The sequence below is a fragment of the Chenopodium album genome, chromosome 19 (genome assembly GCF_948465745.1).
Source record: "Chenopodium album chromosome 19, dcCheAlbu1.1, whole genome shotgun sequence".
Classification (NCBI taxonomy): domain Eukaryota; kingdom Viridiplantae; phylum Streptophyta; class Magnoliopsida; order Caryophyllales; family Amaranthaceae; genus Chenopodium; species Chenopodium album.
Genome location: NC_137852.1, coordinates 20,910,170 through 20,933,952, shown reverse-complemented (window position 1 = coordinate 20,933,952; position 23,783 = coordinate 20,910,170). Strand labels below are relative to the sequence as shown.

The following is a 23,783-nucleotide window of genomic DNA, read 5'->3' as shown; positions in this document are numbered from 1 at the left end:
AATCACGCCTAATAAGATAATTAATAATTTGGTTTTAGGCTAATATGATTTTAATTCAAGTGATCACCGATAATAGAATTATTTGTGCATTAATATTCAACCAACATAGATTAAACAAGTTTAGGGTTAACCTAATGATTGCATGTTCGTTAGAAAGCGCACATGAATACGAGTAGAATAATGTAGAGGCCTATATTATAGGGCGGGTTCTTTCTATTTTAGATTGGATTTGTACCCTCATCCCCGAACACCAGTCATGGTTCAAGACCTATTGGAGTTGACGATCTCATGGATCATTAAGGGGTGTAACCTTCACCCTGTGAACGGTTTACAAGTTCTTAAAACTTGTTGGCGACTCTTTTGCTCTTGTTTTCTTCCCTTTGGACGCCACCATGCTTAAGTGTATGATTACAATGGGGTTCAAGTTTGGGGTAGTGCTTGAAATATTCCCTACAGTGTGATTGATTGAAGAGTAGCTAACTTTAATTGTTGCAATAGATTGCATTGTAAGTTCACATTGATACGGACAATTGATTTGTGGCTTGCATTTGTCGATTGAGTTGGTTTGTGAAGTTCCTAGCTAGAGTCTCTCGTAACCTCTAGTAGAATAGCGTATCATACTCTCTTGATTGCATTATTGATTTTCCCTCGCAACACTCGACTTAGTCAATTCCAATCCCAATTAGTTGTATCCATTGCAAGTGTATGTGGATCCTAAACCCTAGTGTTTGATATATTTGCATTGGTTTAATCTTGTTTTCTTAGTTGTTTTATAGTACACACACCTTACTTTCACCTCTTCAAAATAGCTTAACTCTAGCAATAGTATCCACCTCCCATTCCTAGTGGTTCGACCCTTGACTTACTCCGATCCTATACTAGTTATAAGGTTGTGTTGAGTGATTATAAATTTTGTTTGGCCTAGGGAAGATTAGTCCAACGACCAAATCTCCACCCCTAGTCAAAATGGTGCCGTTTCCGAGAATGGCGTAGTTGTTTGCTATTGTTGTTGAGTCTATTTCACCTTATTCCAAAAATACAAAAAGATTTTTCTGTTTTAGGCTACACTTGTAGCCGTGCTACTTACCGTTTCTTTGAGATTGTACGCATAGGATAAGGAGGAAGGACTTTAGTGCCTTTTGATTCGGAAATTAAGAGAACAATTGGAAGGATAAGAGTTGCTAGAAGAAATTTGAGTTCTAGCTCTTTAAGTGAAGAAGAATTTCAAGAAGAAGAATAAGGAAGCATGGGAGAAGTCCCAAGGGTTACATTGAAGGAGTTGGGCACTCCGGGTGCATACAAGTATGAGAGCGGGATTGCTCCATTATTGATCCCGGATAGTGATTTTGAAATCAAGTCGGCAATGATAACTTTGATTGCTTGAAAAAAGACAATATAGTGGAGCAACAAATGAAAGTCCCCCCAACCATCTTAAGGAATTTGAGAAATATTGTAACGCAATTAAGGTGAGCGGGGTAGCGCAAGAATTCATAAAGCTAAAGCTATTTCCCTTTTCTCTAATTGGAAGAGCTCAAGAATGGCTAGACAAGGAAGTGAAGCCTAATTCCTTGAGAACTTGGGATGAAGTCACTAAGGAATTTCTTTCCCGTTTCTTCCCTCAAAAGAAAACAGTAGAGACTAGAGCTTTGATTCAAAGTTTCAAGCAAAGGACTAGTGAAAGCATCTATGAAGCATGGGAGAGGTATAAGGAATATCACAGAGAGTGTCCTCACCATGGAATTCTGACTTACCAAATCATTCAAACCTTTTATGGTAGTTTGAGTTCTCAAGGGAGGTCAAGTCTTGATGCCGGAGCCGGAGACCCAATCATGAACAAGACGGTGGAAGAGGTTGTGGATGTGATAGATGATAGAGTGAGGAACTACATGAATTGTCAAGAAGTTGAGATAGAGTCGACAAGGAAAATTGGCGATTTTTCAACTCAATGCCATTAACAATTTGTCCACACTACTTTCGGACTTAGGGAAGGAGGTGATTTCTGTCAAGGCTAAGCTCTAGAATGCTACTTCACAAGAACAAACTCTTCCCTCCCAATTTAAGGGGAAAGGTACATCTTCTTACTCTAACCCTCTTTTCGTTTCTTGTTGCATGATTAGAGAATGTTTGGTTTGTGATTTATGTGGATTAAGTGATCATGATGCTTCTATTTGCCCAAATGCTTTTTGTGATGGATATGATGACTATGATGGGAATGGTAATTATCATCACCAAGGAAATTTTGATAATTATAATCAAGGGAGTAGTTATAAGAACCAAGGAAACCAAGGTTTCCGTGGTAACTATAACAACCAAGGTTGTAGTGGTTAAAGTCACGGCCAAAGATATGGGGATCATAACCAAGGTTATGGTAGCCATAATCAAAATTCCAGCCAAAATCAGGGTAGGGGTAATTGGAGTAACCAAAGTAGGGGAAATTTTCAAAATAATGTTCAAAGAGGTCCCCTATTCGAATTTACTCCAAAGACCCAAGGGCAAGGTGATAATTCCTATGATCAACTATTTCATTCTATGAGTAGGTTAGAGAATGTCATGGTAGATCAAGCCAAGAAGTTGAATGATCACATATCGTCTAGTGACAAAATGTTTCGTGATATGTTAACTCATGGAAAGATGTTAGAGACCGAAATTTCTCAATTGGCCAATATTTTTATGGAGCATTCTACCCCTTCTTCTTTACCCTCACAAGGAATTGATCCTAAGGAACCGGTTTGTTCTATTACCACTAGGAGTGGTAGGGTCCTTGAGAGTGAACTGTCTAAGAAGAGTGATGCTAAAGAGAGTCCAATTGAGAATGAGGGAAATGAGAGCCCTTTGGTTGAGGAAGTTGCTAAGGAACAAGTTGATAAGGTGAAAGAGAAAGAAAAATAAGTCTACAAGCCCAAACTCCCTTACCCCCAAAAGTTTAATAGACACAAATTGGATGAGCAATTTGGGAAATTCATAGAGATGCTTAAGAAAATTCACCTTTCTCTTCCTTTCACCGAAGTTTTGGAACAAATGCCAAACTATTCTAAGTTTCTTAATGAAATTTTGAGCGGCAAGAGAGATGCAATATGGTGGAACCCATGAGTTTAGGGGAATGTTGTAGTGCCCTTATCCATAATGACTTACTCCAAAAGTTGAAAGACGTGGAGAATTTCTCCATCCCTTGCAATATTAATGGTAAATTATTCCAAAATGCCCTTTGTGATCTTGGTGCTAGTGTTAGAATCATGCCTTATTCCGTCTTCAAGAGACTTAAGATAGGTGAGCTCCTTCCAACCAACATGACCCTTCAATTGGCCGATCGTTCTATTAAGTTTCCTAAAGGTAGAGTTGAGGATGTCCCCCTCAAGATAGGAGAGTTCACTATCCCCGTTGATTTCATTGTGTTAGAGATTGCAGAAGATGACTATATTCCTATCATTTTAGGGAGACCTTTCTTATCTACTTTGGGAGCTTTGATAGATGTTAAGGGAGGTCGTATAACTTTGATAATTGGTAACAATGAGGAAAGTTTTGAGCTAAAACCGATGCATGAGTCTTTGTCCCTTGTGAAAGGAATCATGTGTGTTAATTCCCCTCGCTCCATTGATTATGTTTGCATGATAGATTCTTGAACTAACGATGTTCATGAGATTTTTGATGATGTGCTTGTGAGTTTTAATTGCATGAAAGTTAGTGAAGAGAAAAAGGAGCTTTCAAAGGCTATGGACGAAGAGGTAATTGACATTCCACATTGGTCTGAGCTTTGCCCTCAAGAGGAGGAGGATAATTCCAAGGATGTGGATGGTGTGAAACCGTCTATAAGAAGGAACAAGGCCAAGAAGAAGGCAAGAGCTTCTAGAAAGAAGAGAATGAGATTGAAGTTGAAGCATGAGAAGGTTGTTTTTGAAGTGCAAGCAAGTGAAGTTTCACCAAGCAACAATGAGAAGTTGCTAAAAATTAAAGAGGAATATGTACCTTCCGCCACTTTGAAGAATGTGGTGTTCTTTGACTCTCCATGATTTGGAGAAAGGGTCGAGCTTGGGACCATAAGCAAGCGCTTCCCGGGAGGCAACCCGGAGATTTCTAACCTTTTCTTTTGATTTCTATTTTCTTAATTTTTTTTCTTTTATTTTTTTTTTCTTTCACTTGTTTCCTTTTGGATTTATAGGGTGAGTTTATGGAGTTGGATTAATTCAAGTAAGCATAAGCAATGGAAAGGTGTTTCGCGGTTTTTGATGTGATTATATTCGATTTTATTGAATTTTAACGTAAAAGGGTAAGAAATTTTACTGAGGTAAGATAAGGAAAATAGTACAAAAATTTGAAGAAAGTTTGAACTTGGTGGGTTCATTGTGGTGCTATCATTATTTTGGGATGTTGAACCCACTGTCAACACGTTTTGAAACTGCCATTTTTGGTGGGTTCAATAGCCCCGAGATGATATTGAACGAAGAACCCACAGATGAACGCACCAAGGAAGCAAGAATAGAGGGGAGCTGGCTGGCGCGGGAGCGTCAGGGAAGGCGCTGCCGCGCACGACACTGGCGCGGGCGCGCCAGGGAAAGGCGCGGCCGCGCACGACACTGGTGCGGGCGTGCTGCCAGGTTGCGCGGCCGCGTACCCCTGTGGCCGAGCTTATCTTCTCCTTTCTCATTTTCCTCATTTCCCCTTCTTCCCTATCATTGTTCGAATGCACTACTCCTCATTCCCACACACAAACAGCACAAACCCTAACATCCTCTCATCAAAATTCGTCAAATCTCCACCAAATTGAATCTAAATCCCATTGAATCCAAATTTTTTAGTTTAGTGTTAGTTGTTAGATTAGTGAGTAGTTTCCTTTAGTTTATTTGCTTTATAGTTTTCTTCTTGATAGTTTACTTTTTCCCCTTTCTTGATAGTTTAGTTTAGCCTACTTTTGCTTATTAGTTTTTTTTCCTTTTCACTTTGCTTTCTTTTATTTTGTTTTGAAGTTACTAACTGTTTTCTTTGTCTATAGTTCTATATTCTATTTTTGTTCTCACATGGCTTTGATGATGATGCTATCGTTTCTTGGAGCTTCATGAGGTTGTTTATTCTTCACCTTATTATTTTAGCATTCCTTGGAAGCCCGGCGAGATCCTTCTTATTTTCTTTCTTTTACTTCTTTTCTTTACTTGGATGCATAGAATAGGTTTAGTTTTAGGAGAATTTGAACGGTTCGAGTATGTATGCTTATAACACCTAGAGTATTTGAGATCTTTGACGATGTTGCCATTTGATCACTTGTATGATGATCGGGAATTATGTGCTATATTTGCATCTTTGTTCCTTTCTTTACTTTCCTACTTTTCCTTTATCTTTGTCTCCATCTTTTCTTTATTTTTCTTTCCTTTCCATTTCTTTCCTTTTCTTCTCTTTCTTTTTGATTTTGATTTGTATGTAGTTTTTGAGGCTTTTTCTTTTTCTGTGAATTGAACTATAAACATCGGACTTTTGTTTTTGAATAATCATCTTCCTAGGTAGTAATGGTATGCACGGTTTGAGAATATGATTGGTTGATTCTAGGATGGTGTATGCTAAGGTAGCATGTTTAAGAACTAGGAGGATATGTGTAGACACCTAAAAATGTCTCCCCAAAACCAAACCCGATGATGAACAATCTTTCACCGCCATTATTGGTCGGGTTGAGTATTTAATCTTTAGAGTGCTTAAATCCATGTTCATTCCCAATACATTTCATAAACCAACCCAATTCATAACCCATTTCACCAAACCATAACTTATTTTCCTCATTTCGTGCCTTTAAACCTAAAATAATTCATTTCGTGTCCTTTAAAATCATTCATTTCGTGTCCTTTTTATAAAAACGTTTAGATCAGTTTATTTTGGTCCATAATCTGGGTCCAATGATTAAATATTTGGATGGGGTTGAAAAGATATTTCCAACGATATATTATAAGCCTAAATCCGAGTTATAACGAATAAGTTATAGCCAAAATACTAAACTGGGTCTAAACCGAACCTAAGCCCACCTTACCTACGACCAAATGATCATGTGGAGGGTCCAAAGGATTTAATCTCATTCCTAAACCAATTAGGATTAATTGGAAGCTTCTATAAACTTCTAAAAGATCCTAATTATCCTTTTTGAAAAGATAAGATTAAAGAGTTTGAAATGGAATAAAACTCCTCTAGTGATTCGTTTCGAATTGAAAGACGTTCAAAGATTGTCAGATATTATTTTCGTGCTTCATTTTTTTTATCTAATCTTACATGGTTGGATATCTCTTCAAATTATCTTTCCAATATATATTATAATATTAATTCCGAGCTATAACGAAAAAGATATAAAAGAAATACGAAACTCTATCTAAAACTGACACCGTCCCACTATTTCGGCCATATCTTTTATTCTACAAAATATTTTCATCTGATTCTAATTAGGTTAGAAAGTAGACTTTAAGAGCTTTCCAGCAATATCTTATTCATCTTATTCCAATTTCTGGATCAAACGATATGATAAAAACAAAAACCGCAAAAACTGCTGTCTATCGCAAGAGTTTTATCCGATTCGAATTCTTATCTTTTCTTTGATTCGACCCCTCTTTTTTCCCTATAAATAGAGGTCATATCTCCCCTTTTTCAATCATCAACAAGCTTGATCATCAAATCATTCTCTCTTCCTCTCTTTTAAACCAAAAATCATTCTCTTCTCTTTCTCTTATATTCTAAGCCTCAAACCTATATTCCTAATTACATCATTCTTCCCCTAAGCACTCTAAGGAGTCCATACAATACCCGAAGTTCTATACTTAAACCAAGGCGTGAAAGGTATAATTAACTGAGGGTTTGGACCAAATCAACTCAACCTTTTATTTAATTTCCATTTGATTTATTTTTATTGAAGTTACTAACAGTTTATTCATGATGTAGTAATTCAAGGAAACGCGGAAAGTGAGTAATTAATCACTAAATTACTCTTATTTATATTCTTGTTGCTATTATCATGATTAGGGTTATGATTTGATTTGACTAACACTTTATTGTTGAATTGCTTCCAATATTAATGTTAATTCTTTTATTATTATTTATGATCACCGTATTGCATGTTAAAGGGAATATGTAATTGAAAATCACGACTAATAAGATAATTTGGACAACCGGTTTAGGTTCCTTTTTAATCTTGTTATTTAATCAAGTGATCACTAATATTTTAGAATTATGTGTACATTAATATTCAACCAATTTAGCTTAATAATAGTTTGGAGCGAATTGAATATTTTGTTTGCATGCCTTTGAGATCCCAGGAATACTTTTCATAATAAGAATCGAGTAGAGGCCAATACGGGCGAATGTGACTCCATGACTCACTTCGTACCATCATCCCCGATCCTCCTTTCGTGGTTCCGAACCATATGGAGTTAGTAATCTCATGGATTATGAATGGGGTGTAACTTTCACGGGTCAATCGTTGTTGCCTTTCGTTGTCCCTTTTCGTGGTTGCCTTTTATGATCCGTGAACGGTTTACAAGTTCCTTAAAAACTTGTTGGCGACTCCCTACTTTCCTTGTCCCTAATCGTATATGTCAATTCCCACTTCCTATGAGTGTCAAGCATATTCACCACTATGCTTTTACGTAGGCGCACTTCAAACGACGCCTACAATATGAAACTGGATCCTACTTGTTTGTGGCATGTTTGGTAGTTGCTTCCTATAGTCAATTTGACACCGATAGTGAGTTTTTGCTACATCCATGTGAGGTTCATAATTTTTCAAGCCTTCTAAATTTATTTGCATGAGCGCCATGGATCATTGACTATTGCAGACCTAATTTAGAATCTTGACTCATATTTCTTAAGACCGAGAACGAACCATCTAGAAATGACAAAGGCATCTTTTCGGTGTGGTACTTTTTCTTTTCTAGGATAGTCTTCATCATTTTTGATCTTTGGGTTTACATTTGCCTACTTGCTAACCATTTGTGCCTTTACCCTTCTTTTCAAGCCACATCTTTAGATTCTTGAGCCTTTTGCTTCATTTTGTTCCATTTTTGGTTTTTGTGAAGCAAATGATCATATTTTGGAGTTTGTGGTATTTTAGTGTGGGTATTTGTATGCAAGCTTGTGTTTTATGTATATTTTGTGAATAATGGCAAGTGAATAAATGAAAAAGCCGCCCAAAGTTAAAAAAAAAGGCAAGGACATTCAAATGCAAAGTTGTAAAAGCCGTCCATAGTTAAAAAAGGCGAGGACAAATGTTATGAAACTGGAAAAAAAAAAGAAAAAAATGTGAAAAATGAGAAAATTCAAAAATATTTTGATGTAATCCTTTTCTCCTTCTAAGCATTGAGGACAATGCTTCATTTAAGCTTGGGGGAGAAGCGTCTACGCTTTTTGTATATATGTTTGTGAGTATAGCTTTGAATAAGCTTGGGGTGTTTGTTTGTTTTTGTTTGGTGATTACTTGATTATGGTGTTGAGGATTGATCACCCTTTGCTTCACTAATTAGGAATGCCACCAAATTTTAAATTTTAGTCTACCCTCACCTTTTGCCCTTACGTTACAACCTTTAGGAAGTCCTTTTGACCTAGAGGTTGAGTCACTTTCCGGTGGGGGGAAATATGAGTTATAGCCTAAATGGAGGGGATGCATAATCAAGATGTCGAGTAGCCTGAAAAATTCGTCTTTTTCAATTCCTTCGAGAAAATATTGAGATGCTCACTAGAGGGAGATTTGAGACTAGTAGGGAGAACGCGGTAAGATTTAACGGGATGAAAGTGGATTGTGATACCTAGTTCTCTACGCTTAGCATTTTCTATGTTTCAATCAACCTTGGATATCTTAGAACGTGCATACCCTTGTTGATTGAGATAGTTGTTTATTCATTTGAAATGTAGTCTCTTTGTAATGTCCAATTCGTAAAGGTTTCAATTTTCATTTTCTTTCTTTTACTTTTTATGTTTTGCCTCATGTATGATTACGAGAGCTGTAGGTTAAGCTCTTGGGAAACCTTTACGAGACCTCACTCGTCCTCATAGGCGACTTTGGGGTTTAAAGGGCTTGTTGTGGCTAAAAACAACCGTGATTCCTACGTTAGTGAGTCTTAGTGTATATTCCCATCTCGTGTCTTTCTTTTTCTTTTTGATTAAGTCTTTCATCCTTACTCTTTCTTGATTTTTTTTTGCTCGAGGACGAGCAAAAGTTTAGCTTGGGGGAATTTGATGAGTGTCATTTATGGCACTCATTTGATCCTCTTTAGGGTGAAATTCATGCTATTTTATAGCTCTTTTCTTTATCTTTCCCTTAGTTTTACTCTTTATTTTTTTAGTTTGCATTTTTTTGGTTGATTTTCTATTTTTATGCATTTCTTGGTTTATTTTGCCATTTTCTCTTTTATTTGTTTGTTTTTGTTCATTTTTCAAGTTAAGATCATAATCCGAGGATTCCCGAGTCTCCTTCCCAAGTTTTACATCGTTTGAGATGCCTCGTGTCTACCATTTGAAGTTCAAGTTTGAAGGAGTGCAAGGTCCAAGTCTTCTATCTCGTGCATTCAAGAGGTGGGGCACCATTCTTTGTGTTGAACCCACCGTGGAGGCTATTTTAAGACTGCCACCTTCCGTGTTCATCAAAATCACCTGTGGAGCGCACGAGGAAGAGCATAGTCGAGGGAGAAGGAGGCTGCACTGCTCTCAGGCGTGGGCGAGCGCGACCATGGCGCGGCCACCCAACCTGGTGTCGCGGGCGCGCCTCTATGGGTCTCTGTTCTGTACCCTTTTATGCGCGGCCGCGCAACCACCTTGAAGATGGCCGCGCCTGTACGGGTCTTTTTGGATGAGCTAACTAATTTTCCCTTAATTAGTTTTATTATATATATATTTTCCTTCTATTTTTAGAGAGAGAATCATTAGAGGATAATGAGAGTAGAATTTTCAATCATTTTTTAGAGAGTGAAACTCTTGTTTACAGAGAGAGAAATTCATGGTTGATGATTGAAGATTGATGATTCTAAGCATTTTCTCCATTGATTTGAAGCAAGTTTGTAAGGATTTCTTTTACTTTAATGCAATCTTTAGCTTTTCATTTCAATTGTTTTGTTGATTGTTCAAGTTTGATTGATTTGTGATTGATTTTAGCTTGATTAATATGATGATGATGAATTTGTTGTTTAGCTTAGTTTTGATCTTGATTTCCATGGATTGTGAGTAGTTTACTTGCTAGGGTGATAATAAAGCATATATGAGTAATGGATTGATGCTAATTGGGGGAAATTGATGTAGTTAATGATGTGATTAAATTGGTTGATTGATTATGTGCATGTTTGTGATTGATTGAAGAGTAGCTAACTTTGATTGTTGCACTAGATTGCATTATAAGTTCACATTGATACGGACAATTGATTTATGGCTTGATACGAACAATTGATTTGTGGCTTGCATTTGTCGATTGAGTTGGTTTGTGAAGTTCCTATCTAGAGTCTCTCGTAGTTGACGCTAGTTTGACCTCTAGGAGAATAGCTTATCATACACTCGACTTAGTCAATTTTAATCCCGATTAGTTGTATCCATTGCAAGTGTATGTGGATCCTAAACCCTAGTGTTTGACATATTTGGTTTAATCTCGTTTTCTTAGTTGTTTTAGAGTACACACACCTTACTTTCACCCCTTCGAAATAGCTTAACTCTAGCAATAGTATCCACCTCCCATTCCTAGTGGTTCGACCCTTGACTTACTCCGATCCTATCACTAGTAGAAAAATACAAAAAGGCACCGCTCTATGGCCACCGGTTTTTGAAAACCGGTGGCTTAAAAAATGGCGGGATAGGCTAATTCAAATTGCCACCGGTTCAAACCGAACCGGTGGCATAAATGGTAAAGGCCACCGGTTTGAACCCATGGCAATGATCAATTAAAAAAAATGCCCCCCTTATAAACCCCAAACCCTACCTCATTTCCCTCTCAGCCGTCCCTCTCCTCTTTCTCGCTCCTGCTCTCCCCTCTCTTATTTCTCTTTCAATTCATGTCCTTTTCTTCGATCTCCTCCTTCTCTTTCTCATCTCCTTCTCTTGCTCTTCTCCTTCGTCTCCTTCTCCCTCTTCTCCTTCGATATCCTCGTCTCCTTCTCCTTGGTTTTGAGTTTGTGCACCATCACCAAGACCACCACGACGATATGCACGAGGTTTGTTTTTAATCAATTAATTCTGGGTTTTTGTTTTTTAATTCTGGGTTTTTGTTTTTTGATTCTGGGCTTTTGATTCTGGTTTTTACTCGATTTTAATCAATAAATTCTGGGTTTTTGTTTTTTGAGTTCGTGAATCAATTTCTTGGTTTTTTTCCTCCGTTTTTTAACTTAATTCTGGGATTTTGTTTTTATTTTTGTTTAATTTTTTTTTTGGAAATTTTGACTTTTACCACCAAAAAAATCAAAAAATCGTTTTTTACCACCAAAACTTCTAAAACTTTTATTTTACCACCAAAAATTTCTAAAAATGGTTTTTTACCACCAAACGTCAAGAAAACCGTTAAATCTAACGGCTTAAAAAAATTTCCTTCGAATTTCGTGCGCAAAATATGTTTTTCAAAGGTTTAGGGGGGCACTTTGGCCCTTTGGATCCAATTTGAGGTCAAAATTGACAAAAAATGATCGGAAGTGCCTCGTTTTGCGTGTACACGCAAATCGAGGTTTTTAAACACGCAAAATGAGGCATTTCCGATCATTTTTTGTCAATTCTGACCCTAAATTGGGCCCTTAGGGCCAATGTGCCCCCCAAAACCTCTAAAGAGCATGTGTTTGACACGAAAATCAAAGAATTTAAAAAATTCCGTTAGGTTTTTGACGACAGGTGGTAAAAAACAACTTTTAATTTTTTATTTGGTGGTAAAATAAAAGTTTTAGAAGTTTTGGTGGTAAAAAACATTTTTTTGATTTTTTTTGGTGGTAAAAGTCAAAAAATCCTTTTTTTTCTGGGTTTTCTTTTGGGAATTTGTTTCATTACTAGTTATTGATTTTCCTGGGTTAATTAGTCGATTTTGTATTTTTTTTGAGTGTTTTCATCGATTTTAATTGATTTTAATCGATTCTAAGTCGATCTCCTTCTGGGTCCTATTCGATTTAATTCTGGATTTTTTTTTTATATGTGTCATGAATGGCACACATTTGACGAGCATTTAGGTCCTTTCTATTCTCTTTTCTTGGCTTTCGTGCTTAATAAATGCTTAGTTTTATGCTTTGTTGCTTAGTTTTACCTTTCCTCTCTTATTTTGTAGCTTTTGTGCATTTCGTTAGTTTTCTAGCCTTTTCTCCTTTATTTGCTCTATTTTCGTGGTTGTAGGTATTGGACGAGGTTCGGCTCTTGATTTTGGTGATCCACTATGGTGGAAGAAGCTTTTGGATCAAGTTCATGGCATTTGGGAAGCTCAAGATGCAAAGAAGTGGAAGTTCCAAGTCTTAGCTCTTCTCTTGTGCTCGCTTGCGGTGCTCCCTTCAAAGGGAGTGTGTGCCCTCTAATATTAAGCCTTAGCTACTGCCACTCCTAGTGCCCATCACCATCATAAATCATCTGTGCACCCCTTGTCCTTGAAGAGTTGAAGAATCGAAGAAACCCAGCTGGGGTGCGGCCGCACGCCCGGATGGTGCGGCCGCACACGAAGGATGTGCGGCCGCACACCATGGTGGTGCGGGCGCACATCTCCTGCTGTGCGGCCGCGCCGGCGTGGGTCTTTTCCGATCGGATTTTGACGATTTTCTCTCTCTTCTTATACCTATTTGAACCCAATTTTTGTAAGCAAGTTTCATAATAGAATTAGATCATATTCTTAGCTTAGTTGAGAGCTTCTCTCTCTAGATCTAGGGGTTAGTTTTAGGAGTAGATTTTAGAGAGAGAAAGTGAAGAATTTCAATGGTGATTGAGAGATTGAAGATTCAATGGTGACAATTGTATTGGAGATCTACTCTATTATCAATGAGCATTTCTAAACTCTATCTCATTTATTGTTTTGTTTAGTATTCATGTTTGGATTGTTTGATTTTGATTGGATTTTGATGATTTGATGATTGATGTTTGATTAGAGTAATTGTTCTTCTTTGATTGTTGATTCTTTAATTGTTGATTTTTGATTACTTTAGTTGTTTATTGAATTGATGATGTTGCTAGAGTAGTTGTTTGGTTAGGGATTTGGTGAAACTTATATTATGTAATGGATTGATGTAGATTGGGGATTTTGATGGAGTTGATGATGTGATTAAATTGGTTAATTGATTATGTGCATGTGTGTGTTTGATTTAGGCTTGATCACCCTAGTTATTCACACTAGATTGCATTGTAAGTTCACATTGATACGGACCATTAATTTGTGGCTTGCATTTACACGAATGAGGTGTCTTGTGATGTTTCCTAGCTAGAGTTTATCGTAGTTGACGCTAGTTAGACCTCTAGGAGAATAGCTTGATATGCTCTTTTGGTTGCATAATTGATCTTCCCTCACATTGCTTGACTTAGTCAACTTCCTAAACCAATTTGCATTGTTCATTGCTATTATAAGTGAATCCCAATCCCTAGCATTTTATTTGTTTGATTTCTTTGTCTTAGTAGTTGTTAGTGTCCTCTTTTACCCTTCGTCTTCGACCTATCTTAGGCACATAATTGGAAGCACTTAGACATTACCGTTCCTTTGGGTTCGACCCTTGACTTACCTCTATATTTGTATTTAGGTTTGTTGAGTGTTTATAAATTTTGTTTGGCTTAGGAGGATTAGTCCAACGACCTAATTTTCCCACATCATTTTTTTCTTTTTTTCTTTTTTTTTTTTGAGTTCGTGAAAATCAATTTGTTTTTTTGAGTTCTATTTAATTCTCATTTTGTTTTTAATTCTCGTTTTGAAAATCAATTCGATTTTTTTTAGTTTGATTTAATTCTCGAGTTTTCACTAATTTCTGGGAATTTTGTTTAATTTTTTTCTGGGTTTTTTTTTTCTTTTTTTTTCTGGGTTTTAGTTTTCTGGGTTAATTTTCTGGGTTTTTGTTTAATTTCTGGGTTTTGTTTATATTTTTGTGTGTTTTTTCTGGGTTTATTTAACCGATTTAAATCGATTTATGGGTACCATGCATATTGTTCTGTTTTTTTTTATCGATTTTTTTTTGTTTGATGCAGGTATATTTATTTAGATGTAGATGTTAAATCGAAGAATAAAGATGCAGGATTATTGATTTAGGTGTTATATGGGTTGTTTTTTAATTTTAATGTTGTAATTTTTTTTTGGTTTTTATTGTAAATTTTTTTTTTATTTTAATGTTGGAATTTTAGTTTTGTGTAATTTGATTAATTTAGTTCTTTTAAATTGGAATTGTTGTATGTGTAATTTAGTTGTAGTTATTAATTTAGTTTTTTCACTCTTAAAAAGTGTACAATTACTAGATACTGATGAATATATATATATATATGTGTGTGTGTGTGTGTGTGTGTTTTTATGTATTTTACTTATATATATAGTTTCTGCTACAATTTAAGTGAAATAAATGCAAAAAAAAAAAAAAAAAAATATTTGTTTATTATGGGCATTATTGCCACTGGTTATATTTGTTTTTGCCACCGGTTTTGAACCGGTGGCTTTTTAATAATATTATTGCCACCCCCCAAATGGCCACCGGTTCAAAACCGGTGGCATAGGGGGGTTTTGAACCGGTGGCCAATTCATATTTTCGTCTAGTGTATACTAGTTATAAGGATGTGTTGAGTGATTATAAATTTTGTTTGGCTTAGGGAAGATTAGTGTAAGGACCTAGTCTCCACCCCTAGTCAATGCAGCAATCATAAGATCAGATTTAATAATTTATATCCATGGTTAATCACGCGTAATTAGGGGTGTAAATGAACCAAGCCGATCAATAAACTACTCGGGTTCAAGCTCGATTGAAACTCGTTCATGTTCGTTTACTTGATAAATGAGTCGAGCTTGAACAAATTTTGAAGCTCGTTTAATAAATGAGCTTGAACACGAACATAGATATACTCGTTCAGATAAGTTCATGAACAACTCGTTTATTTATTTTCATGAATAATTGAATTATTTACAATTTTTAATTTAATTCTTATGTTTATAATTAGGATTTAATTATGATATATGCTATTTTTTGAGATTTTCATATGTCAAAGTACAAAGCTCATTATTAGAGAAGCTCGTTTATTGCTAAAATCATGCATGAAACGCTCATTTAATAAACGAGCCGTTCACGAACCGTTCGTGAACATCTAGTATATATACTAAATGAGCCGAGCTTGAACAGATTTTTGAGCTCGCTTGAAAGCTCGGGATCGTGCTTAGACTCGCCTAAGTTGATTGAACTTGAACATGAACAAGGTAATACTCGGCTCGGCTCGGCTCATATACACCCCTACGCGTAATATGCAATAGAATCTTATGATTGATAATATTATGTAATAGAATCAATTACAGTAAAAAAAATAAGCAACGCATTATACACTAACCAAAATATTGCGTCAATACTTTCTCCAAAAAAAAAAAAAAATTTGCGTCAATCAAGATTTATATCCATAGTTAAAGTATGTTCACTTTAGCTTAATTTCAGTTCAGTTCAATTTAGTTCACTTCATTTCATTTCAACTCCAACCAGTTTAGTTCAGTTCAGTAGTACAGTTCAACTCGTATCAGTTAAGTTAAGTTCAGTTCAGCTCCAATCATTTCAGTTCAGTTCAACTCAGTTCAGTAAACGTGAACATGCCCTTAATCACGCATATTATGTTATAGAATCTTATTATGTAATAGAACCTTATGATTGATAATATCATGTAATAGAATCATACATATCTATTAACTATTACTAAAACAAAACATGCTGACATCATTAGAGGACACAGGTCAATTTCTTATTAAAAAATTTCCCGCCTAAACTATTTTTGACATCATCCTTTTTTTCCTCTAATTTTTTCCTCATCTATTCCAAAACTAAATAAAAACAATGCTTCTTTCAAAATAATTAATGGATTATGATTACACTTTTTTCGAATATAAAAATGACAACTATTTAAACAAATAATAGCTACCTAATACGGGCAACGTACGGGGACTAAACTTGTATATAATATAAGAATATAATAAAATATATAATTAAATAAGGAAATAATGAAAGTGATGAGAAAATAATTAATGACATTGTGACAAGTGTCAGCTTTTTTGAAAATATAAAACCAAAAGTAAGAAACAAGAAAAAGGTGTTTCCACTTTTTGTTGTCAGTTTTCAAAATTTTCATGATCTTAATAAGTTTGACTAAATTTTTATTCATTATATTACATATATCATATGATTTAGAAAAACAAAAAACCAAAAACAAAAAACTAACATTGTTGCCAAACGAACCCTAAAATAATTTTTAGTAAGGTCTAATAAGTTCATATCAGTGAAAATCGGGTGAATGGAACCCATCTAGTATTGAAAAGTATTCCTGATTTTTTTATACGTACTCTACTAGTTTATACGGTTCTACATGATTATTCTACTTATTTTTTCTAAATTATTTTATCTAAACTTATTTTGTTTAATCAAAAAAATATAATTTAATGTTTAACATTGAATAGAATTTATAGTTAATGTACTAATTTACATAAACTAATTATTATTCTTATATTCAATTAATTTTGCGAGATAAATATGAATATTATTAGTAAATCGTGGTGCTGTACGCCTGTACTAGTTTAAAATAATTGAGAAGTCTTACATTATAAAATTTGGTTCAATAAATTCAAACAAAAGTCCGTTGTAAGACCTCGTGATCCCGCTCTGATGGTAACCCAACAACTCCATTATCATAACACTACAAGTCTACAACCGTAATTTATCAATGGTATGAGGTGGGATAATGCATGTCTTTACAGAAGACATAATCTTTACCAAGGAAAATGAATTGGTTCAGGCTGCAAGGCCTTCTGCACAACCTCGCTTTGTTCTTTAACGTGAACTTGATAAAACCCGGTGGCTGTGGCAGCAGAAGGAGGACGACCCACATATTTTATACTCTCCATATTTCCTCTCCGAAGAGCTTTCATGGAAGTACAAAGACGGGGTGCTACGTAGTTGAATGCCCCCATATTCATCGGCTCCTCTTGGCACCACACTATCTCAGCATCTGAAACAGTCAAAAAGAAAAGTATATGAATTTATGGAGATTATTTGATACTGCAAGTTTACTGTCAGAATTTTAATAATTAACTTATGACAATATACTGTATACTAAGCAACATACTTGGAAATCTCTGCAATTCCTGCTGGATTAGATCATAGGGAAAAGGACAGATTTGTTCAACTCTACATATCGCTATATCCGTGCTGTTATTTTTCTTCCTCTCATCATCAAGCTCATAATAAACCTGCATATTACACAAAACAGAAGAGTGATAAAAGAAAGGAAAGCCACAACACCTCTATAGAAGAAAGTTCTATTTAGGGCGCCAACACCTCAAAGTTTTTAAATGTTTTGGTATCTACACATGTCACGGGTATGATGATTCAAGCACGGGTACATATTCAAGCATCGGACAAGTTAAGGCTACATAATTTGAACAGAGTATTTTAATTGCTCAAAAAATTGAACTTAGGTTTAGGGACAAGACATTCTTAAAACATATATATAATTGCATAAGACTCAACTTGATTTTCATGTATAAATGCATGTGTACATATATCAGGTAGACTGCATCTAGTCAAAATTATCTCAAAGGCCATTTGTGTGCACATATCGCATTGATCTGCTTTCCATTATCACATTTTCCCTACAAATAAATGGTTCAAGACAATCAAGTGTACACGTGAAATTTTGAGTATTTCCGAAGAATTCATAACCTTATTGGGGTTTCAAGTTTCCTACTGTCATACATACTACACTGGTAAATAAAACAATATAAAGAGTAGAAGAAACAAAGAAGGCGTGATTCACATAAGATCTGTTTCAATGCGGGCAATCAATTTTGCCAAGTTTTCTCATTAAAACGATTTCAGATATGAATCAGGAAAGGTGTGAATGTTAAATACCTTGCCAGAACAAAGAACTAGACGTCTAACACCCTTTTCAAGATCAGACTGATAGTTCTGATCCTCCAGGAGACGCTTAAAGCTAGTTTGATGCAGATCATCAAACTCAGATAAATCTGATTTGCAGTCCTTATGGCGGAGCAAGTTCTTAGGAGACATCACTATGAGAGGCTTTCTGAATTCCCTGTGGACCTGATAAATTTGGTATGTCAATTCTTCTGAACGACGACAAACTTTCAAAAGGCGCTAATATGGATGTCTCATGCTAGATTAATATACCTGACGTCTCAGAACATGAAAATAATTTGCCGGGGTTGTGACATTAACCACTTGCCAGTTGCATTCTTGGATCTGCTTTGTCGGGTCAGTTGCGATCTCATGTGGGTTGTCATCACACATCTGAGCAACACAAGTTTTCAAATTATTAGACTTACAGCCCAATGCAGGAAAACTGTAAGAAAAAAATATAAATTTTCAGGGGAAATTGCCTGAAGAAAACGTTCTAAACGAGCACTCGAATGTTCAGGTCCTTGACCATCATAGCCATGAGGCAGCAGTGCCACAAGCCCAGTTTGACGTAACCATTTTGCCTCCCCACTGCTTAAAAACTGATCAAATATAATTTGTGCCTCATTTGCAAAATCACCAAACTGAGCTTCCCAAAGCACCAGTGAGTTTGGATTTTCCATCGAATAGCCCAACTCAAATCCAAGAACACCGAATTCTGAGAGAGAGCTACATAACAATATTGAACACGTTTATCAGGGAAGTTTTATAAACTTGTATGCATAATGAAGCCAACACATAGATGTAGCTAACAATGTAAATGGATCAGCATAATTATTCTCAAAAAGGTCGAAAACCAAACTTTGCTAAAACTAGAAAACTTAAGCTCAAAATTAACTTCAGTATAAGCTCAGATAAAAATGAACTTCAGTTCAGCAAGATTACATTAAGCAATAGGTTATTAAGGTAATAGAGTAAATAGACCTTAGAATAAGGTTAATGTCTTTAAGATCATTCAACCAGCATGTACAAAATATGAGCAACCGAAACAACAATGCAAAATATATAAACCTGACCTGTTGCTGATAGTAAACATTTCGGCTTTTTGCTTTTCCATGACATGTTTAAGTGGGTAGTATTTCTCTTCTGTCTCTTGATCAACAAGTACAGCATGCCTATGACTGAATGTTCCCCTCTCAACATCTTGACCGGAAATGCGAACATGAATCCCTTCTACCAACAAAGTCCCAAAGGCCAGAGCTTCTGCAAAGGCCCAATCTACACCTTGTCCTGTTTCAACCATCTGACGGCGTTGCTCATAGATCTTCTTTACCACTTTGTGGGCATTGAGATTCTTCGGGAGGGTTGAGATGGCCTTCCCAACACTTCTTAAAATGTCTGCCTTAACCCTGTGATTGAAAAAACCTTATCAAATAGCAGATACAAAAGATTAAATTGCGATATCTGAATGATCTTATAAGATGTACCCGGTATCCTGTATCTGGGCAGGCTGATCTGGTGACTTGAGTCCTGCCCAATTTGCTTCAAGCCAATCCAGCTTTTGAGGAACATAGTTTTTACTTGCCTCGAATTCCTCATTTAGAATTCTGTTGACCTTTTTCTGAATCTCTTCAATATCTTCTTTTGACAAAATTCCAGATTCAAGAAGTTTTCTTTTGTACTTCTCAAGAACTGGGGGATGACTGCGAATGACCTAAAATCAGCCACTTCAATCATAAGTATTATGCATCTATAACTTACAAGAAATTTGTAATTGGAAAATTTAAGGAAACATCATCTTTGTATTATATATTTTTATCAAGTGCTAACATGTTTCATTCAATTGATCTTCTATATTTACAGTTACAGTTTAACTACACGATGTTTTTGCCATGTTTTTGAGAAAGAGATGATAGTATTCACTTATTCGATCAAGAGTATGTAACATTCTGTCTGATACAAATGCTGATGACTTTTGAAGATGCAGATGTATTTCTGGACTTTGAACAAGTAAAACAACCAAATTAAAACAAAGCAGGCGAAGTTAAGATCATGGGATAAAAAAAAATGGTGTAGCACTTATAACAAACAGAATGCAAGCTAAGAAAACTAGCATACTATAAAGGACTTACCTTGTTCATGGTGGGTTGTGTGAACGATGGCTCATCAATTTCATTATGACCAAACCTACGATAACAGACTATGTCAATAACAACATCTGAATGGAAGGTCTGCCGCCACTCTGCTGCAAGCTCAGAGACCCGAACAACAGCTTCCAAATCATCCCCATTTACATGGAAAATAGGAGCATTAAGTGCTTTAGCAACATCAGTACAGTACTCAGAAGACCTTCCAGATTTCGGATCAGTTGTGAATGCTACCTGATTGTTAATCACAATATGTATCGTTCCACCAGTAGTATAGTTTGGAAGAGCACTTAAGTGAAGAGTCTCATAGACAACACCTTGCCCGGCAAAGCTGCCATCCCCATGAATCAATATCCCCAAATTTTTAGTTCTTTCCAAATCATCAGAATAAAACTGTTTGGCCCTTGTTTTCCCAACAACAACAGGATCCACAGCTTCTAAATGACTCGGGTTTGCAACCAAAGAGAGGTGAATCCTCTTCCTGCTTATAGTAGGTCTGTCAAAAGAAGTTCCTAAATGATACTTGACATCACCAGTTCCAACATAGAGCGCGTCTTCAGGGATAGGCTTCCTGCCACTACTGAACTCGCTAAAAATCTGATGAAGTGGTTTTCGAAGAACATTTCCTAACACATTTAGTCTTCCTCTATGAGCCATTCCCATGACTATACTCTCAACTCCAAGCTCAGCTGACCGATCAATCATCTCTTTCATGCCAGGAATCAGAGCTTCACAACCTTCCAAGCCAAATCTTTTCGCTGTTGACCACTTATTTGCCAAGAAATTTTCAAACTGTGTGCTCCATACAAGCCTATCAAGCATTATTTTGCAGCGATCTTTACTGTACTCCACAGGTGTTGGAGTCTCAATTCTATCAGTTAACCAGTTACATTTTTCGCGATCAAAGATATGCATGTACTCATAACCAATGCTCCCACAGTAGGTCTGCTCAAGCCGGTCAAGAATACTTCTGAGAGTTTTCACAGGCCTGTTTTCTGACAGAAACCCTGATAACTTCCAAACACCAATAAAGAACTCCCTATCAAGATCAGCTTCAGTAAAACCATAAAATTCCGGGCTTAATACCTCAGGAACTACCCTGTGGTCTAAGTTCAGTGGGTCTAATTTCGCTTTCAGATGACCATTAACCTGATAAGCCCTTACAAGCAACAACAGTTTCATGCTTTCTTGGATAGTCTGCCCTGAAACACCAGGATGTTTTGGAGCATCCCCAACAAAATTCCTGAAAAATTGGTCCCATGATTCATCCACACTACTCGGGTCAGCTTCCCAAGCACGCTGAAGTTCCTCTAAGTACACACTGTTAGTCCCATCTAAGAAACTGTCAGCAAGCCTAGAGAGGGGCACGGGGTGTGGAACCGGAGCTGTTTGTACATTCGGCTTCAGTAGAGTAGAGTGAAAAAAGCGGTTTTGTGATGGAATAACATATGTTCTTCTTACATAAGACTGTCCATAAGATAAAGTTTTCCTCACAGCAAACTTTGCTGCACTCGAACCAGCTCTAAACCAAGCCATAACTGTTTGCCTATATCAAAATCCTAGCAATTGGGTGTATTTCATTGAAAAGTATGATCACTTCAATGACTTCTACACCTGAAAAAAAAAATTTATGTTAATTACTCTCCATATTCCATGTATACTGATATATTAAAAAGCGTTTTTAAGCAAGTAGACGTGTCATGTGGAACCCTGTCGTGCACTAGAATGTCTAGAACATGCCATGTCATCCAGACAACAAAGATAATTATGAAATTTAAAAAGTGTTAGGTAAAAAGGTATATTCTTGGGACTAAAACAGTTTTAAGAATCATTACCATTTTATCTACTTATTAGTTATGATCAAATAAAACACTCCATTACTTTTACCAAGAATTTAGCTAGTACTATTAAACGATTTAAATTATAACAACCTGTATTTTTTGTATTTCAAGCTCTTTTAACAAAATTTATGGCATACAAAAGATTAGCCATGATTTCACTTGGCTTCTCATGCTCTGTCCACAAATCCAAAGTAGCAAAATAGTAAAAGTATATTAATTCTACTGTTAACGAGAAGTATTCCATATTACTTGTAAATTATAAAAGGTCGAGATAATGTGACAACTTGTTAAATAAATTCCTAACAAGGAGCATATGCATTCTTAAGAAAATGATATCAAGCGAATCCGTTTTTTATAATGCTTAGTTGAAGTTACAATTGTCAACTTATATAAAGATAGAAAAGAGTGGATTATATTCTGCTTTATTAAAAACTAAATCAAGTAAAATAACATAGCGTAATAGTTTAAAAATGTAATAACAAGATTACCAACCTGAAACAAAAGAATCAAATGTTCCCTTAGCTTGCCTTTATTTCTTCCACTAGAAATAAAACTAAGCTACTAAAACAAAATGCTACAAATTGGGTGGAATAAATTAGAGTGGGTTGAAATTTGAAAAAATATTAATAATAAGAGAAGAATTAATGGGGCAACACGAGATATGTGAGAAATAAAGTGTGAAGATGATGATTTGATTGATTTCTCTAGATGCTCCTAGTGAGTTGGGAGTAGGGAACTTTAATACAAAAATTAGTTTTATAATTTTATTTTCCCGCGAAGCTTCTTCTTCTTTTTAATTGGTTTGTCTTGTGGGACTTAACTCGATTATAGCTTGACCCGTTGCGGCCTGCCATTATTTTATTAACACAAATCGATAATGATCCGCCTTGATTTTAACCGATACAATTTGAACCGAAACCTGCTTCAAATGGATTTCCTAATTTTTAGGAATAATATTTCAAAGTTAGGACTTAGGATTATTAATTAAAAGATTATTTAAAACCTAATTTCCAAAGAAAAAATGTCTAATCTAGTGTTACTCTTAACTAATTTTCATTACAGACTAATTTAGTAACTAAAACATATGCTAGTGCACAAACTTAAACACAATTTCAGTATTTCAAAAAAATAGACAATGATACACATACATTGAATGTATGTGGTCCCAACATACATTACCAATTAAAAAGAGACAACACATCATTAACTAAAAAATGAGAGGGAAAATTGAGAGGGAAAATTTTTTGGTTTTTAGCGCCATTTACCATAAGAAGGCGGGACAAATTTCATTGGCGCCAAATAATTTTTCTTGTTACTAAAAAAATATTTTAGGTTACTAAAATATATAATTTTGTTACTGAGAAAATAGCATCATAGTCAATGTCATTAATGAAGAGAGATGTTTATTATAAGAATCGAATCATACTTCATTTGACGATATTTTACAAACTACAAATTAAAAAATTATTCTAAAAAAACCAATGGAATTATTTTTTAAAGATCTTTTTGTAGACATCCATATCAATATATTTTCAGAAAAATTATGAAGTTGGACAATTTTAACCTTACTATGTTTGTTAACTTTTTTAAAGAAGTGTTAGTAATTTGTCATTATTACTATTACAAAAATTTTAAACATACCAAGAAAAGAGCAGATTATATTTTTATTACGTATAAGGAACTATATAAAATTAAGTAGGTGTTAGCTACAATTATAGAATTATCAAGTGTTGTACGGATTAATTCATATATTGGAGGGTTTTATTCATTTCTTTATG

At 35.5% G+C, this 23,783-nt stretch overlaps 1 protein-coding gene and 1 non-coding gene across 2 annotated transcripts; both read right to left on the bottom strand.

Annotated features, from left to right (window-relative positions):
• Window positions 1-1,635: 1,635 nt before the first annotated feature.
• On the bottom strand, window positions 1,636-1,741 carry LOC145596263 (small nucleolar RNA R71). The gene has a single exon (XR_014103120.1). It is a non-coding gene; the product is annotated as a small nucleolar RNA R71 (small nucleolar RNA).
• Window positions 1,742-16,762: 15,021 nt separating this feature from the next.
• Window positions 16,763-21,761, bottom strand: LOC145594920 (uncharacterized). Its single transcript, XM_081651271.1, has 8 exons — window positions 20,150-21,761; window positions 19,505-19,731; window positions 19,094-19,426; window positions 18,500-18,746; window positions 18,291-18,410; window positions 18,012-18,203; window positions 17,227-17,350; window positions 16,763-17,109 (listed from the first exon to the last, which is right to left on the bottom strand). The coding sequence occupies exons 1-8, from the start codon at window positions 21,698-21,700 to the stop codon at window positions 16,871-16,873; spliced, it is 3,033 nt and encodes a 1,010-aa protein (XP_081507397.1). The 5' UTR covers window positions 21,701-21,761; the 3' UTR covers window positions 16,763-16,870.
• Window positions 21,762-23,783: the final 2,022 nt, after the last annotated feature.

Coding starts and splice junctions, on each gene's coding strand:
- LOC145594920 (XM_081651271.1), bottom strand. CDS start 21,700: ATGGCTTGGTTTAGAGCTGGTTCGAGTGCAGCAAAGTTTGCTGTGAGG. Junction 19,427..19,504: donor GCCCAGATACAGGATACCGG/GTACATCTTATA, acceptor TTTCAATCACAG/GGTTAAGGCAGACATTTTAA. Junction 18,747..19,093: donor ATGTTTACTATCAGCAACAG/GTCAGGTTTATA, acceptor ATTGTTATGTAG/CTCTCTCTCAGAATTCGGTG.